Source organism: Streptopelia decaocto (assembly GCF_964273445.1).
Source record: "Streptopelia decaocto genome assembly, chromosome: 24".
Classification (NCBI taxonomy): domain Eukaryota; kingdom Metazoa; phylum Chordata; class Aves; order Columbiformes; family Columbidae; genus Streptopelia; species Streptopelia decaocto.
Window position 1 is genome coordinate 2,216,530 of NC_138679.1, and position 17,256 is coordinate 2,233,785.

The 17,256-nt window shown below is 61.4% G+C and overlaps 1 protein-coding gene across 1 annotated transcript; it reads left to right on the forward strand.

Annotated features, from left to right (window-relative positions):
- The first annotated feature begins 9,225 nt into the window (after window positions 1–9,225).
- On the forward strand, window positions 9,226–16,310 carry RNF126 (ring finger protein 126). The gene is made up of 9 exons (XM_082072240.1): window positions 9,226–9,353; window positions 12,199–12,257; window positions 13,348–13,408; window positions 13,917–14,158; window positions 14,493–14,561; window positions 14,638–14,707; window positions 14,934–15,027; window positions 15,184–15,299; window positions 15,498–16,310. The coding sequence occupies exons 1-9, from the start codon at window positions 9,279–9,281 to the stop codon at window positions 15,645–15,647; spliced, it is 936 nt and encodes a 311-aa protein (XP_081928366.1). The 5' UTR covers window positions 9,226–9,278; the 3' UTR covers window positions 15,648–16,310.
- The last annotated feature ends 946 nt before the right edge of the window (window positions 16,311–17,256 follow it).

Here is a 17,256-nt window from a genome sequence, read left to right on the forward strand (position 1 = left end):
TGCAAGGGGGGCGCGGGGGGGGGGCAGAGAGAGTCCGCACGTCACCGCCTGCGGGTGGGGGTGTCGGGGGGGGATGTGTCCGTGTGTCCCTCGGATCGAGCAGGGGTTGGCACCCCCCGGCTGGACTGGGCCAGGATGGAGATGGGGGAGAGGTTTGGGGGTGGTCTCATGCTCGGGGTGCAGAGGTGGCCCAGCCCAGCAGTGGAGCAAGGGCTGGGGAGGAGAGGGCAGAGACCCCGAGCTGGGAGGGACTGTGGAGCTGCAGGGAGCTCAGGGCAAGGCCAGTTGGGCTCCCCGACATCACCCGGGTTTGCTCCCTGCTCCGTGCCCCTGCACAGAGATCGCTCCCCCATCTGCTAGAGGCATCAGGGTCCCCCGTCCATCACCCCTCTCCCCGGGCAGGGTGCTGGGGACATGGGGCTCCATGCCTGTCACCACTGTGGCAGCCCAGGGGCCTTCTCCAAGCCCGTGAGCTGTGTCCATCTCCCGGCCGTGCAGCTGAGGAACGCTTTACCCTTTGCACTGGCCTCAGCTGAGGTCATGTTTTCGGCAGAACTGAACTGGGCTCTTTCAGGAGAGGGGCCCCGGCCGGAGGGCCCCGGGGACCTTGCACCACCCCTCCGGCCCGGCAGCAGCCTCCTGGCTCCGAGCGGTGCCAGCACAGCCTGAGCAGCTCACTTTGGCGCAGGATGCGCCTGGATGCAGCTTCGCTCCAGTGGGACACGGAGCAGCCAGGGTCCTGTGACCCGGGGCGAGCAGGGTGCGATGCCAGCAGGCAGAGCACTTGTGTCTGCTGGCACCACCACATCCCCGTCCCTCCCTTCGCTCTAAGGACAAGTCCCAGGGAGGGCAGCGGGCTGGTCCCCTGCCAAGCTGGATCTTCCCCTTCTCCCCACACAGCCCCTTGCACCCCCAGGGAGCAGGTGGGGATGGGGAGGGCTGGGTTCTCCCCAGGTGGCATTGGTGTAAACCGGAGGGTTTCGGCAGAGGAGGTGCCCAGCTCGCCCCAGACAGCGTGTGTGGGGCAAGGACCCTGCTGAGAGGGACAGGAAGGGGCTGCTGTCCTGGAGAGGGAGGACAGAGCTCTGGGGTGCTGCTGGGCAGCGCTGCTCCCGTCGCCGTCCCGGCCAGCCTGACCCCGGCTCGCCGCAGCCGCCGAGCAATTGCCCATGTAAGGGCAGAGGGCCGGGGAGCCAGATCCCCGAGCTGGATTTCGGTGAGCGGGCGGGCGGGGAGGCACTTGCTCACATGCTCCAGGATGCAAGAGTTGCTCGCGGAGGCCAGGAAAGGATTTTCCTTGGCTGTGAGCGCGTTGCACAATGGCAGGGAAGGGGTCAGCTTGTGTGCCTGACGCGGGGCAGGAGGAGCTGCCGGCCTGAGGGACACAGGTCAGCTCCTTCCTGGGAAGAGCTGCTGGTGCCAGGGAGCTCAGACCCCACCAAGGCCACCCCGCTCCCCGGGCTCCGCTTGCCCCTGCCCTGGCGCCGGCAGCCCTGGGAAGCGCTGTCGTGCCGCCGGGAAGCCATTGCCCACGGTCACGCCGCAGGCGGGGGCCAAGGCTGGTTCTCAAGCAAAGCTGGGAGCAAAACTCCACCGACCAGTCTGCAACGCTGCTCCTGCTCCCTGCACTCCCACGAATGGCCCGGGCAGCAGCTGAGCCCCAGCAGCACCCGGGGAGTGCTGGGGGAAGAGGAGCCGCGCTGGGGGCTGCAGAGGCGCAGGAGCCCCCGGGCCGGGCAGGGGCTGGGGCGGCGGGGGTTGCAGGGACAAAGGGCCCTTTGCAGGCGCAGTGAATCGCAGCCTCACAGCTGACCTTTCCGTTTGGCGCTGGCATTGTGCTGGCCGGGCGGCTCCTGCTCCCTCCGCGCTGCTGCATGGTCGCAGAGCCAAGCATCCTCCTCCAAAAACCCGGCTGCTTCGTCCTCCTCCTGAACTGCTGGGCGCCTTTAAGGAGGGAATCTCACCTCTCTCATCAGTTCAGGCTAATTAAACTCGGCTAAACCAATTAGAACTGCAATTTGCAACAAGGCACACAATTGAGAAGCGTTTCTCGCAGAGCCCAGGGTCAGGGCACAGGCAGAAGTGTAGAGGTTTGGTACTGACGGGGCGGATCTGCTGGCAAGTCCCTGGATGGTTTTGGTTGTCATTTCCCCCTCAGAGCGGAGGATCCCGGCCCCATTGCACTCCCAGGTTTCTCCCGTGCAAGCAGAGATGCTGCCGAATGCCCAGATGGGGACTGGGGCTGCGGCCGGGGTCCCCACGGCCCACGGTGCTGCCTGAGCTCCAGCGTGGCCACAGGAACGCAGAACCCCCAGGGACGGGACCCACGCTCCGTCCTGCCCAGGTCAGCGCCAACACAGAGCCAGAACCCAGCAAGTGGCAACCAGGCAAAGCTCAACCCGAGCCTCAATCTCCCCCTCCACGAGCATCCTCTGAGCACGTGGCGAGTGGCCGGTGTGAGGCGTGAGCCGACGGCACGGCCTGGTGCTGTGGAGCTGCCCCTCGGGGATCTGACCCCGGGGCTGGATTTTCTCCCCCGTGTCCGCACGGCTCCAGCCGGGTCCATGGGAGAGATGCGTATGGCTCACGGCTGCATCACCGGCGTTGGGGAGAGAGTGGCGGAGCGGTGCGATCCGCACCTTGATGGCCCGGCCAGCCACGCTCCACCCCAGCGCTGACACGCAGCTTCGCCCCGCGCCCCGGGGCAGCAGCATCACCGCTCCGTGCCTCAGTTTCCCCATCTGCTGTGGCGAGATAATGCTCCTCTGCTTGATCCTGCGCTATCTCACAGGAAGGTTGCAGGGATTAGTTGGCTAATGTTTGCAAGGAGCTTTGAAGATGAAAAGCCATGAATAAATGCCAAGAAGTGCTGAGCTGGATTCTCCTCGCCAAGTAATCGTTTCATGTTCCTGGGACACTTCTGCAAATGCAGGAGGGCAGGGCGGGAGAGCTGCGTATGGGGAGGGCAGGGGGGCGGGAAGCTTGCATATCTTTCCAAACCTCCTCCAAATCTGATCACCCGGCCTGTTTTACTCCCCATCAAACCCAGAACCCTCCCACTGGTGCCTTCCCGGCTGCCCCCTGTGAGCGCCCAGACCCCGAGCGGCTGTGGGACTCGTGATGGCTCGTGCCGGTGTCCCGCTCCGCGCCAGCCGGGGCTCTGGCTCCTGGTCACCTGGCTGGTTAATCAATGCCCCTTAGCCTCGGCTCGTGGGCTGCCGGCAGGGCAGGGGTTAAAGCGGGTGCTGCCCCCCCCAGCACCCCCCAGACTGACACCCACCATTTGCTGATGATCCCCTGTGGTTTGCAGCGGATTGCGCTCATATCTCAGACAATTGGATTTAATTATCTGGGTAAGATTTCACCAGGCACCGTGTCAAAGGCTCGATTGAAGCTCAGCTCTGCTCTGCTGTCCCTCTGCACCCCATCCCATCCCATCCCATCCCATCCCATCCCATCCCATCCCATCCCATCCCGCAGGACCCTGGCCCAGGAGCAGGAGCCGGGGCTGCTGAAGCGCGTTTCCCTCTCAGTGGCAGAGCAGATGTCTCTTGTCTCTGGCCTGCAGTTGGCTCTGGTTTCCATCTCCCCTGTCTGTGCGCACACAGATTTATAGCCGCCTTAATGAGTTCCTTACAAACGATCTTGTTGCCCACATGGCTGGCTGAGCCCTGCGGGGGGCGGCCGCAGGGGGAGCGGAGGTGAGGGGGTGGCCGGGCTCCACTGTGGCCGGCGAGGCTTGGTCACCGCCCCGACCACCGGCACAAGCCACAGGTCACCTGCCGGGGCCCAGCCCCAGCCGGCAGCACCGCGAGCAGAGCAGGACGGCACCGGCTGTGCCAGGACACGGCTCTGGCCAGGAAGAGAGGAGAGCAGGGCTCCCTGCTGCATGCACGGAGCCACCCGTGCACACGTGTGCATGGAACAACCCGTGTACATTTGTGCACAAAACTACTTGTGCACAGAACCACCCGTGTGCATTCGTGCACAAAACTACCCATGTAGAACCACCCATGCACATGCATGCACAGAACCACCTGTGCACATTCACACACAAAACTACCCATGCACAGAACCACCATGTACATTCACACACAAAACTACCCGTGCACAGAACCACCATGTACATTCACACACAAAACTACCTGTGCACAGAACCACCCGTGTACATTTATGTACAAAACTACTTGTGCACAGAACCACCCGTGCACATGTGTGCACAGAACCACCCGTGTACATTCATGCGCAAAACTACCCGTGCACACATGTGCAGTGGGAAGAGTCGCAGGGCACCTCCAACCCCCAGGAAGCCAGCAGGACAGACATGAGCACAATGCTGTGAGCAAATTGCGTCCTTCATCCCACAGGAGCTGAGGAGGAGGATGCTCCAAGCCCCCATGGGTGAAGCCACCGCAGGAATCACGGCCCCGGGAGCACCGGCCCGGCCCGGCTCTGCCGTGCTCACTGTCACTGGCCCGCGGGAGCTGCAGCGGCGCGGGTCCCCGGGTTCGCGTGGCGTGACACTGCTCCGGGTGACTCCCACGAGCACACGTGTAAACAGGCCGTGAGTCAGCGGCCGCGCCGGCCGCGCGGTTTCCCCTCTGTAAACGTTTCCTCCGCCGCGGTGGAGGGAAGGAGCAAAGGGAGCCTGGAGGGAAGAGCTGGCAGTGCCCTAAAATGTAATGAAATCGTGTGGGGCTGAACTGCGTCCAGAGGAGCTGAGAGTCGGTAAAACCTCCCCGGGTCATGACAACCTCTGTGGCTCCTCGGGGAGGCTGTGGGGAGGACAAGCAGCCGCTGCGGCCGAGCTCTCGGCAGCCGGAGGTTCGGCCAGCGACAGGCAGAGCTGCCGCGGGGCACGTCCCCCCGTGGAGCCCCCGTCCACCCACAGCCCTCAGCAGAGAGAAGCCTGATGGTTTGCATAGCCCAGGCTGGCAGTCGGGAGAAAAAACATCTTTTTCACATTAAAATTTCCCTTGAAAAACAATGGTTATAATCAAGCATATGAAAAGCAAAGAATCCAAGAAGAAAAAGGGAAATTTTTGGTGGAGCCCAAAAGCCGTCCCCCGAGACCCCGAACCTCCCCCGAGACTCTGAACCTCCCTCGAGACTCTGAACGTCTGTGCCGGCGCTGACCCAGGGGCTGGCAAGTCCCTGCCAGGATGGCACCGTGGGGACAGCTCGGGCTGGCAGTGACCCCGGCTGCCCGACGGTGACATCCTGATCCAAGAGAGCGGAGCCATGCGGGAGCAGCCGGGACCACCCGCCGCCAGCGTCCCCCAGCGCTCCCGCCGGCGCGGCGGCGCTGACGGGCGCAGCCCGTGCCCGCTGCCCGCGGGTTATCGGGAGCTGCCAGGGCGGGATCCGGACCCGCAGCCCGGGGAGACGAGGTGGGGGATGTAAATCTCCTGATCTGTCTGTGAGGGAATTCAAAGGGAAACCGATTCAAATCCGCCGTGACATGACTGGCTCGGGGCTGGCAGACGATCCCTGCGGTGTTTGTAACAAATCTTGCTGCTTTCCTTTGAGTGGCCTCCAATTTATTAATTAAAATAGGCAATTATATGTAATGTGGGGTGGAGGGGAGTGGGGAGACCAGCTGCACCAGTTATTCTCACTTGGCAGGAGCGGTGCTGGGAAGCTGCTCATGCTCCCGGAGCTCCTTGTGCTTCGCGGGCTGGGGGCAGAGCCGGGAGCAGCCGGTGCTCGGAGCTCCCGGCACGCCGCAGCACCGGCACCGCTGCGGTTCAGAGCACACGGTCCAGCGGCCGAGACCTTGGAGACAACGACTTGCCCAAGTCCCCAGGGACTTGGCAGCAGAGATGAAAGCTGCACCCAAAGTTGCTGGAATCTGCCGAAAGCGCCAGCTGCCTGCGGCCTTGTGGAGCTGGAGCGTGCCAGGGAAGCCAGCTCCTTTACTGTCTATCGCCAGCCGTCCCTGCGCACTCATTGACAGCAAACACCACGAGCCACAGACCCCAGGCTCCAGCAGAGCGCCCCGTGCGCAGCGCCAGCGGAGGCGGCACGCCATCGGCAGCACGCCCGTGCCACGCCGTGCCTGCACGGCTGGGTTTACCTGCACCTGCAGATGCCGTGGCAGCAGGCTGGCAGGATTTACCCCGAGCCCGGGGTGGTCCCTGCAGGACACGCCGGCGTGGGGCCGGTGCGGCCACGGGCTCCTCTGCCTGCTGACCCCAGGGCACGGCGGGGACTGGAGCTGGCGCAGCTGGTGCGGTGCCACACACCCGGCCGGTGCCATGGGGACAGTCTGTCTCCTGCTGAGATCGTGCACTCGGGGCACGTGCGTGCAAACGCACACATGCACACGCACACACGTGCACACACACGCCTGTGCCAGAGCCTGCGCTGCCGCAGCCCGTGGCTGCCCCCCGCCAGGCCTGGCACGGTGGCACTGTCTGCATTAAGTAACGTCTGGGGACGTGAGCTCATCGCCAACACCCACGCCCGGGCCACGCCAGTGGCAGCGCCGGGTGCTGCAGGAGCGGGCCTGGCCTCGCCACCGCCACATCCCCATGGGTTGTGGGAACATCGCCTGCCTGGGGCATACGGGCATTGCGGTACAGGACACCATGGCACAGGACACAATGGCACGGGGCATGGCGGCACAGGACACCACGGCACAGGGCACAATGGCACGGGGCATGGCGGCACAGGGTACAATGGCACGGGGCATGGTGGCACAGGACACTGCGGCTCAGGACACCATGGCACAGGGCGCTGGCAGCACAGGACACAACGGCACAGGACACCGGAGCACAGGACACAATGGCACAGGGCACCGCAGCACAGGACACCGCAGACTCGCTGGCTTCCACGTGGCTCCCACCGCTCTGCTCCTCCCAACACCAGCCCGGTCCAGAGCAGCGTGGGGGTTTTCCACCTGTCCCGGCTGTCACCACGGCCGGCTCCGTGCCGAGTCCCATCTGGCACAGGGGACCCCGTGCCACCTCCACTCCCAAACACTCACAGGTTTTGTGGCCGCTGCACTCAGGGGTCCCCATGACACCCAGTCCAGCTGCCAGCAGGGTGCTTGTCCCCCTGCACAGCCAACCCCCAGTGGGATCCTGGTTCAAAGCTGCAGAGGAGCCTCCCACCCTATCCCATCCCTTCCAACAACAACCGGTCTGGTTTATTCCCCGCTGACCTTGGCCAAGCCCTCCCTCTTTCCCTCCTGCTCTCCCCGCGCAGGGACGGCCGCTCGCCCGCTGGCTGCCCGGGGAGCAGGCTCCGTCTAACGATGAATCGATACCGATCTGGGAGGTGTCACCCCTTCGTCAGGCCTCCAGAGAGGGTGCAGTTTGCTTCTTTCTGCAGCACCGTGGGAAAATCCCAGCTTCCCAGGGTGACTCAAACGTGCTCCTGAGCAGAGCCGGCTCCTGGGAGGCAGCGGCAGGGGACAGCCGAGCCCCGATGCCCAGGTCTTGGGGTTCATCTGCCCCAGCACCCCCGTGTTCCCGCGGGGAGGGACAGCGGCCAGAGTCAGGGGCAGCAGGACCCTCGAGTGCCAGCAAAGGGCTCTGGCGAGGGATCCGCTCCCCACACCGGGGCTGCGGACACTGGGGTCTGGGCAGGGGATCTGCCGGTTGGGGGCACAGGCTGGAGGAGTCGCAGCTCTAACAAGGAGCTTTCCCCCAGCCCGGGGACACCGTGGTCCCACACGGAGGGTCCTTGTGTTGAGCCCCCTGCTGCACAAACACATCCTGGAGCCGCGGCTGCCCCGACCGTCTCATCCCCACGTGCACGAACACCCGTTGCCATTTGCATCCTGACGAGCGTGGCCACGTTCGGCTTCCGCAGCTCCTGCGTCAGGGAATTCCAGAGGGACAAAGTCAGTGCAGCCGGATCCTTCCCTCCCCATCCCACAGGCACCTGGTGCACATTTGATCAAGATGCAACTTGTCCTCCCGCCACGGAGCAGGGCAAGGAGAAACGCGTCCTCGGGTGGAAGGGAACGGCTGGGGCGTCTGGGCCACGTCGGGACGTCTGGACCCACCGTCCGGTCCAGGAGCTGCAGGACCCAGTAGCGGTTTCCTCACCGGTTGTAAATAATTGCTAACACGTCTTATCAACAGCTGGGATCATCAATCAGCGGCTAAACGGCTGCAAATTTGTCCCGCAGTTGCAATTTCCACACAATGAACAAACCTTTCCAGAAGCCGCCAACCAGTTACCGAGCTGTCACGCGGCCATCTCCAGTTTGCAGTGCCTGTGTCTGTCCCCATCCCCTGTCCCCATCCCGTCCCCATCCCCATCCCCTGTTCCCACCCCCTGTCCCCACCCCCTGTCTTCATCCCCGTCCCCTGTCCTCTTAGTCCGTCCCCATCCCCTGTCCCCATCCCTATCCCCATCCCCTGTTCCTATCACCTGTCCTCTTCACCTGTCCCCATCCCGTCCCCATCCCCTGTCCTCATCTCCTGTCCCCATCCCCGTCCCTTGTCCCAGTTCCCTGTCCTCTTTGCCTGTCTCCATCCCTGTCCCCATCCCCATCCCCTGTCCCCACCCACCGTCTTCATCCCCGTCCCCTGTCCTCTTCACCCATCCCCATCCCCTGTCCCCATCCCTATCCCCATCCCCTGTTCCCATCCCCTGTCCTCTTCGCCTGTCCCCATCCCTATCTCCATCCCCTGTCCCCATCCCCTGCCCCATCCCCTGCCCCATCCCCATCTCCTGTCCCCGTCCCCTGGCAGGCACGAGGAGCGGGGTTTTTGGGGGTATCGCTCTAAGCAGCTTCCCAATCCCCCCCTCAGCCCTCCCCAGCAAACCCTGGGCTGCAGATGCCACCTGCTGGCAGCGGCTCTGGTGCCACCCGGGTCACCCTGGAACACCCGGCCGGGCTGGGAAAACTGCCCAAAATAAAGCTTTCATTGACCACCCCCGCTCCGAAACCTCCCCAGCACCTGCCAACATTAATGAGGAGATCTGGGGTGAAAACACCTCGTTTGGGAGGTTTTTGTTCAAACGGAACATTCACGGTCCTTTGCCACTATTGCGACTTGACGCAAATCTTGGGATTTTCACTGAAAAACCACTTAGTGAGCTCTCCAGGGATCAGACGGGATCCCGATGCCACGGACCCCCCGAAATAACGTCAGCTCCGCCCACTTAGGCTCCACCTCCCCGGCAGCATCACCCCGCCCCTTTTTCATCGCGTTTCCGCTGCGCCTACTTTTCTTGTCCCCGCTCGGCTGCCGTCGTTCTCCGCCGCGCGTCGCTGGGCGGGGCGGGGCCGGGCGGCGGGGGGGGGGGAGGGAAGGAAGATGGCGGAGGCTTCACCGCAGCCGGGACGGTTCTTCTGCCACTGCTGCTCGGCCGAGATCGCCCCGCGCCTGCCCGTGAGCGGGGGTGGGGGCCCGGCCGCGGTCCGGTGGGAAATGGGGGAGCCGGTGGCGGGGGGGTTGGGCCCCGGCGGGGCGGGCACGTGGGGTGAGGCCTGGGGGGGCCGGGGCGGGGAGCGGGGGCGTTGGGGCTGCGGGCCCGGGGGGGCGGTTCTGCGGGGGGCGGTTGGGGCGTTCGGAGGGACTGGGGGGGGAACGTGGTGCCCCCGGCCGAGGGGAAGCGGCCGCTGGGGACGGGGGCGGCGGGGCGGACCTCGGGCCCGCCGGCGGAGGCGGGACGGACCGCGGGGGGGCGGGAGGGACCCCGGGTCCGGGGGGCGGGAGGGACCCCGGGTCCGGCGGGGCGGGAGGGACCCCGGCGGGGCGGGAAGGACCGGGGGGGCGGGAGGGACCCCGGGTCCGGGGGGGCGGGAGGGACCCCGGGGGGGCAGGTGCCGCCGCGGTTCGGGAGCCCCGGGCGGTGGGGAGGGGGGTCCCGGTCGGTCGCCCCCCGCACGGGTGACACCCCCGCACCCCGGGCTGTGTCTGGAGGGGCAGGAGCTCGGAGGGACAACGCGGGGGCGGATTTTTTGTCTCTCTCAGGATTTCAGGGGGTGTAAGAAAAGCTCCCCGGGTGGTCCCGGCCGTAGGCAGGGGCACAGGTGACCCGCACACGCTGGGTCACCCGCAGAACCGCCGGGGTGAGCGAGTGTCCCATACGGGAGCGTTGGCTGTTGCGGTGGAACCGGCTCACACACCGTGGGGGCCGGGGCTGGATGTGCCGTCCATCGCCTGCCAGCTGTTGCGAGGTGTTAAATTGGATTCCAAGGATCCTGCCAGGCTCTGTTTGTCGTGAAACTTTCCACAGCGTCTCATCGTTGCTTTTTGTTAAAGTTTATTGAATTTTAAAAGTCACCCAATAGCCCAACTGCGAGCATAGGTATCTCATTGTCACGGTTGATTAGACTTCGGTGCCGGTTTGGTTTTGTGACGTGCGGTTTGTCCCTTTGCCCCCTCCGTCACTCTTACTGGTCAGGTGAGGGCAGGCCTTGCTGGTAGATCTCAGCTTGTATTTACATGTGAGGACAAAACTCCTGATAATGCTCCTGCGAGATGTGGACACGGGCTGGAGAAAGTGGCTGTGGAGATGAAGGTTGTAACCTCGGAATATCGGTCATTTGTTTTTGTTTAAACACCCCATCCTGGGCTTGTTGTGAATGTACTGACAGCTGCTGCTGTGGCTCCAGCCCTAGATAATTGCCAGTTAATGAATTTGTGTTGGGGTCCAAGTTCATTTGCTTTCACTTGCTGTTTGCAGCCCGAGCTGCTGCAGGTACCGTAGCACATGCTGCAAAAGGAGAGATTCCAACAGCCTGAGAAACAACCAGCGGTGACATTTGTGCTGGTCCAGCTGCAGAGGAATGTGCTGACCCCCGTGTTCCGAGCTGAGCGCGCAGGAAAAAGCCTCGCGGAGCAGCGCTGAGGGCGCTGGGAGCTGCTGGCTGCGGCTTCCGCGGTGATTTACCCCGTTTACCCCAACGCGTCGCTGCTGGGAGGTAAAACGGGGAGGGGGCGTCGCAGAGAGAGCTGCTCTGATTGTCTGTGTTTGACACGGGAGTTCTCGCGTGCCAGGAGCCAACTTGGAGAGTGTGGATGGTGTAGAAGCGCTCTCGAAATCCAACGTTGTGTAGGTTGCGTAGACCCGGGTGTTTCACAACCTGCGCAGAGAGGAAGCAGCGACTCCTCTGCGGCTGCCGCAGCTCCCCGCGTTTGCCGCGTCCTTATCGCGCCGGGCAGGCCGGGGCAGCGCCGCGCGGTCGCTGCCGTTGCCGCCTCGTGCTTGGGCCTTATCAGAACGTTCTGTAGGAGCCGTCCCAGATCTGCTATCGGGGCAGACCCGCGGCCCGGCACCTCTCCTCTTTTGTGGAAACCCATCGACTTTGTCTGAGGGCCTGTGCCGGTTCTAGCGCAGCAGCAGCAAAGGGAAGCAGTATTATTTTTAGAAGCTCTTCAGTCTCTTCCACGCCGAGTGGGCTTTGCCAGCGTGGGCTTTTGGGCGGTTGTGTTTGCAGCGGTGGCTGTTCCGCCTCGGCCGTGCCTGCCGTTGGGCACAGGGGCTGTCGCTTCCTCTTCTGACTCATTGCAGCTGCTTCTCGAGCGCTGAGAAGTGAAGTAATTTCCTTTCGGGATCTTGAGCGCTCTGGGAGCTCCGGCAGCATGGTTGTGCGGTTTAAATTCCTCGCTAGCACCAGGAATCACGAGGAAAAGCGATGGTTTCCTGAGGAGTCCCGCTGCTGCACACACGGGCTGTTTGCTCAGCGTGTTCCGTCCTTGGCAAAGGCCACACGGGTGGCAGCAGCTTTTCTGTCACCAGCCCTGAGCACGAGAGTGTGGAACTTGGGCACTGTCTCCATGACCTTGCTGTGCTGTGGCCCCCCCAGGTGGCATCAGTGACATCCTCCCTCCCGCTCCTGTCATCAGGACATTTGGGGCAGGGACAGGTCCCCAAAACACGCAGCTGTTTAAAACCTGGTGTTTGAGCGCTGCTCGGCTGGAAGGCTGGTGGTTTTGCTTTCACTTCACCCAGAACTCCATCAGATGTTATCTAATGCCTTGTCTACACTGGGGATTAATTAGTGTTATCCAGATCTTTTCTGAAGCCACATTCCAGACGGGCTCAGGCTTAACGATTTGCCTCGCTTGTCTGGAGAAGGCAAATACCAGCGGTTTGGGGGCTCAGGCTCTGTAGTCGTGATGCATTTGGGATGAAGAGCTGCAGGACCCTCCACCCCATCGCACCAACGGCGCTCTGCAGCTTTTAGGTACCTCTTCCTTTCCTCATTCAATATTTCTTCTCCCGTAGGACTACATTTGCCCGCGGTGTGAGTCTGGGTTTATTGAAGAACTCCCCGAAGAGCCGAGGTAACGTGCTTAATTTGCATAGTTTGCATTTACAGGTCAGTCAGCCCCGGTAATGTTGAGGGTCACAGGTGGCTGCTACAGCGTGGAGGTGGAATGAGTTGCGTTAAAATGAACACCAAAAAGTGGTAGAAGGGCTTTTCCCATGGCATGTGGTGGTTCTGAGCTGTTTGAGTCATCGGGGCAGAGATAACCCTCCGAGAGGAGAACCTGCGGAACGGAGCGTGTACGTCTGCCTCGGTTGTAATTTAATCACTTGGGGAACCAACAGTGAAAGGTTTTCACTGGGACTTTGGACTCTGCACCGGGGCCGCCGAGATCCGTGTTCATGTGCAGGAGAAACGTCTTGAAACGTTTCGGTGGCATCGGGACAGGCAGGGACGTGGTGTCTGTGCTGAGCAGGTGACGTTTGGTCTGACTGCACCAGCCTGAAATCAATCCTGGCTGATCCTGCCTGCGCTGCTCGTTTGCTGTGACCTTGGGAGAGTCGTGTCGGTGCTGAGCTTTGGTTTTTTGGTACCATTGAATGTCAAAGCGCCGGCCTGGACACCGAGCAGTAAATGTTCCTCTAGCTCTCCAACAGCACTAAGAGTTTTCCTGATAATCTGTCCCGCCCGGTCACATGCTGCTGCAATAGGAGTGCCTTTGATTCGGGATTAGACTTAAGCACGGTCGGGTCACAGTGATCAGAGTTTGTACCTTAAGTCCTCTCTTCCTGGAGCTCTGGGAGATTAGCTGGTTTGTTCGGGGGGGATTGTGCAGGGAATCCTTGCCTGACATCGTGGTTCATCTCTGTCGCTTCATGGAATCCGAATCTGAAAGGGATGGGTGAAGATATGGGAGAGAAAAATGAAAATGGAGATGAATGATTAGCCAAAGAGCAGCTGAGGGTGGGCGGGTTTCTGTGTGGAACTGGGGAAGGTGAGACCTTTGCGGTCCCCTCGAGCTCTGGCTCAGCACAAAAACTAATCGGTCGCATCCCTCATGCTGTGGCGGCTGCTGTCCCTGTCAAACTTGTGTCCCTCGCTCCCCTCTGCTGGGAAGAGCTTTTGGGGGGACCCTCCTGATGCTGAGCAGTGCTCCTCCTTCACAGGAACGCTGAGAGCGAGAGCAGCTCCACGGCAGCCAGCGATCAGAGCCGGCATCCCTTCGAGGTGAGTCCCGCCAGCTCCCCCACCGCTTCTGCTTTGCCACTCGAGTATTTTTCCATTAGGATGTTGTTTAAATACTCCCTGGATTATGACAAAATTCAGGAAAGGTGTTACTGTCATCCATGTGCTGTTCCTGCAGTCTCCTCATGTCACATTTTACTGCGTGCTTTTGATAGCACCATCACTTATAGGTTATTCTTGTTGTGAGGGGGCTGAGCTGGGGTTTTGGGAGCTGCCCGGTGTGTTGCTGTGCAGTGGCCTCGGCTCCAGACGCAACAGTGACCTGGGAAATTGTGTTTTCCTACCTGCACGTGTAGTTCCAGCCTGTGCTCCTCACAGAGCTGCTCTGGGGGTGCTGACCCACCTGCGTCAGCCGAGGCGAGTGCGTCGTGGGGATCTGGAGAGACTGGTCTTTGTTGGAAACTGGGCAGACACCCGGCATGACAGCCAAGAGCCATTCCTCCATTCCTCTGCCCTTCACAAGCCATTCCCTCCATTCTCTCCCTCCCAGAACGTGGATCAGCACTTGTTCACCTTGCCGCAGGGCTACGGCCAGTTCGCTTTCGGGATCTTCGATGACAGCTTTGAGTTTCCCTTTGGGTCCAACGCGCCGTCGGAAGACAACAGGGACTCGGAGAACCGGCGGGAGCGGGAGCATCAGTCCCGGCACCGCTACGGCGCGAGGCAGCCGCGGGCCCGCCTGGCCACGCGCCGCGCCGCGGGCCGGCATGAGGGCGTCCCCACGCTGGAGGGGTGAGAACCGCGGCCGCTTCGGGGGCAGGGAGCCCTGGGGTTTGTCACGGATGAGAGTTGGCTGAGGACCAACCCGTCGCTGTTCCTCGCGCTCTGAGGAGGCTCCATTGCAGGGCCCGGCTTTGCCCCGCAAACTCAGGCGGTTGGGCTGTGGCTGTTGGCAGCTCTTGCCTTTAGTTTACCGGGGCCGTTTCCCCTGTGCACGGTGGTGGGAACTGCGGTGCGGCTGGGAGCTCTGACCATTCAAGCGGCAGTGAGAAAGTGTTTCCTGGTTGTTCTGTTGTTTTCCTGGTTGTACTATTTCATACATAGTCCTGGTTTTCTTGTCTTTCAGAATTATCCAGCAGCTGGTCAATGGCATTATCGCACCTACAACAATTCCAAACCTGGGACTGGGGCCCTGGTGAGTCGGGAGCCGTGCCGCTCTCTGACAGTGTCCCTGCTCCCACCAAACCTCATTGTTGTCCTTGTTCTTGCAGGGGAGTCTTGCATTCAAATCCGATGGACTATGCGTGGGGCGCCAACGGCTTGGATGCGATTATTACGCAGGTAAAATGGGTGTTACGGTGGCGTCTCCTGTCCCCTCGTGCAGCGCTGCAAAGTCAGCAGCAGCTGCTGTGACACGGGGGACAAAGCCCCGAGGGTGCAGAAATGGGAGACGAGGTCTGCAGTGCGGGTGGTGCGGGGCTCGAGTGTCCTGGCTCAGTAAGTGAACAGATTCTGTTGCTGCTGAGCTCACATCTTCTTTCTGCCGCCGTGGCCTATTGTCTTTCAGTTACTAAATCAGTTTGAAAACACTGGACCACCGCCAGCAGACAAGGAGAAGATCCAGGCCCTCCCCACCATACAGATCACCCAGGAACACGTAGGTACGTGAGTCTGCTCTAGGGAAGGAGCCGCAGCGGGAGCAGGAGGCACAAGAGCCAGCGGGGCCAAGGGGGAAAGGTGGCGGGACGCCGAGCTGGGTGCTCGGAGTTTTGCGCTCTGCTGCTCAGCGGTGGTTTTCCCTTCCCTTCATGATCCAGATTCCGGGTTAGAGTGTCCCGTGTGTAAAGAAGACTACACAGTGGGTGAAAACGTCCGGCAGTTACCGTGCAATCATCTCTTCCACGACAGCTGCATAGTCCCGTGGCTTGAGCAGGTTAGTGAGTGAGGCTTTGGGGCACTTGGGTGTTTTTCCTGTAAGTATTTTCACATCTCCCCGATGAGGCCTAAGCCTGAGCAGCCTTTGGTCAGAGGAGGATTGTCATCCTGGCCTTTTCCCCGAGTGTTGCTCCCGTGTTGTGTCTCTAATCCTGCTTCCCGTATTTCTTGTTTTGTTTTTGTCTGCTCTCCAAAGCACGACACGTGTCCCGTGTGCCGGAAAAGCTTAAGCGGACAAAACACTGCCACAAACCCCCCTGAACTCACGGGGATGAACTTCTCGTCATCTTCGTCCTCCTCTTCCTCCAGCTCACCAAGTAACGAAAACTCATCGAACAACTCATGAATCTTAATCCACCCCTCTGTCCCCGGGGCCCTGTCCCTTGTCCCCCCTCCCTCCCTGGCCAACGTCAGCAGCAAAAGGGGCTTCCAGAGCAGAGCGAGGGGAGGGAGCCCGGGGGGAGCAGCGTCCCCAGAACCCCGCTTTGAGTTCTGGAGCCACGGAGACTCCGGGTCCTTCTGGGATGAGAAGCCTCAAGTTGTGTGATGGGGAAAGGGCTCTGTCTGTGAATAAAAACACCCGTTTGCCGCGTGGACTTGGAACCGTTGGTGTGAGCGGCTGCTGCGCCCGCCGAGGGGAGCCCCGCGGGGCCGAGCCAGCGGCTGCGGTTCGCAATGGAAAGGTTGTTTGGCTGGGTTTGAGTCTGAGATCCCTTATTTCTTCTGCTCCTCCTCTCCCCTTGGGTACTATCTCTTCTGCTTTGGAGGTTGAAGTCTTTAAAACAAAGCGTGAGGATCCTGCCTCCCTCCCGGGACCTCCAGCTGGGGAGGGCCAGTAGTTGTCACTGAAAACATGAACTCTGGAAACAGACCCCGTTGTCCTTCCCGTCCCCATCTCGAGTCCCAGTTCTTTTTCTTTATAACCTCACCCTTCTGATACTCGACACTGAAAGGGTTTTTATAATTTTAAATTATTACTGCTGTTAAATAAACAGACGTTTCAGCTCAACGAGACGTTATGCATGATTTGAGGAGAACTACAGGGTAAGGTGTGCGGAGGCCGCTGTCCTGAGCTGTCCCCGTCCCCCCAGTTCGGCTGAGCCCCCGCACGCCCAGCGCCGGCCTGTGCGGCTCCAGCTCCGGCGTCACCAGCACCCAAATCGCGAGCGGGTGGCTGCAGGGTTGCAACCCAAAGCATCCTTGCCTGGTCTTTTGTATTTTTTACACCTTCTCCCTGGTGAGTCCTGCCCTTCTCTCAGCCTGAGCAGCTTTTCCACTGTGCCACCGTCAGGACTGGGCGTGCGTCAGAGCAAGGACCAGCCAAATGTCGTTGTGATTGAATTACACACAGGAAAAACAACAGTTTGGACAAAAAATGTATTTCGAAGCTACTTAAAACGCAGCCGATTAAAAAAGGAGAGAGAGAGACAAAAATCTGGGTGTGTTTGTGACTCAGTTGCTGTGACAGAGATGGAGCTCAGAGAATGAAAAGAATGCGACCAGAGCGGGCAGTGACTGACCTGCTGCCCGTGTCCCTGCGCACCAGGGCCCAGAGGGACAACAACTGCGTTCTGGCCTTCGGTTTGGCTCTGGTTGCGCTGCAGCCCCAACGGCACTGGGAGAAACGCGGGGAGCGCGGGGTGGGCGATGTCCCCATGGGGTGGGCGATGTCCCCATGGGGAGGTTCTGCTCTGCTCTTTGCAGCACAACAAAAGAAGGTTCCTTGGAGCAAACCCCCCGGTGCGGATGGCAGCGGCCGGTGCCGGGCTCTGACCAACCCTCCTGGAATGTTTTTCCTCCTCGGCTCTGCCAGGGCAGCCGGCGGCACCTTTCATCCCATGGGCGGGTGCCTGGGGACGAGGGTTTATCCCGGGACTGGTCTGTCAGGGTTAATGGCTCATCCTCCACCCCAGGTTGGCCCAGAGGCTCCTGCCACCGGGGTGCTGGGCCTGGGT

Excerpts from the sequence above, each read along its gene's own strand:
- RNF126 (XM_082072240.1), top strand. The coding sequence starts at position 9,279 with ATGGCGGAGGCTTCACCGCAGCCGGGACGGTTCTTCTGCCACTGCTGC. Across the intron at positions 9,354-12,198 it reads AGATCGCCCCGCGCCTGCCC|GACTACATTTGCCCGCGGTG; the intron begins GTGAGCGGGGGT and ends CTTCTCCCGTAG. Across the intron at positions 14,708-14,933 it reads TGGATGCGATTATTACGCAG|TTACTAAATCAGTTTGAAAA; the intron begins GTAAAATGGGTG and ends ATTGTCTTTCAG.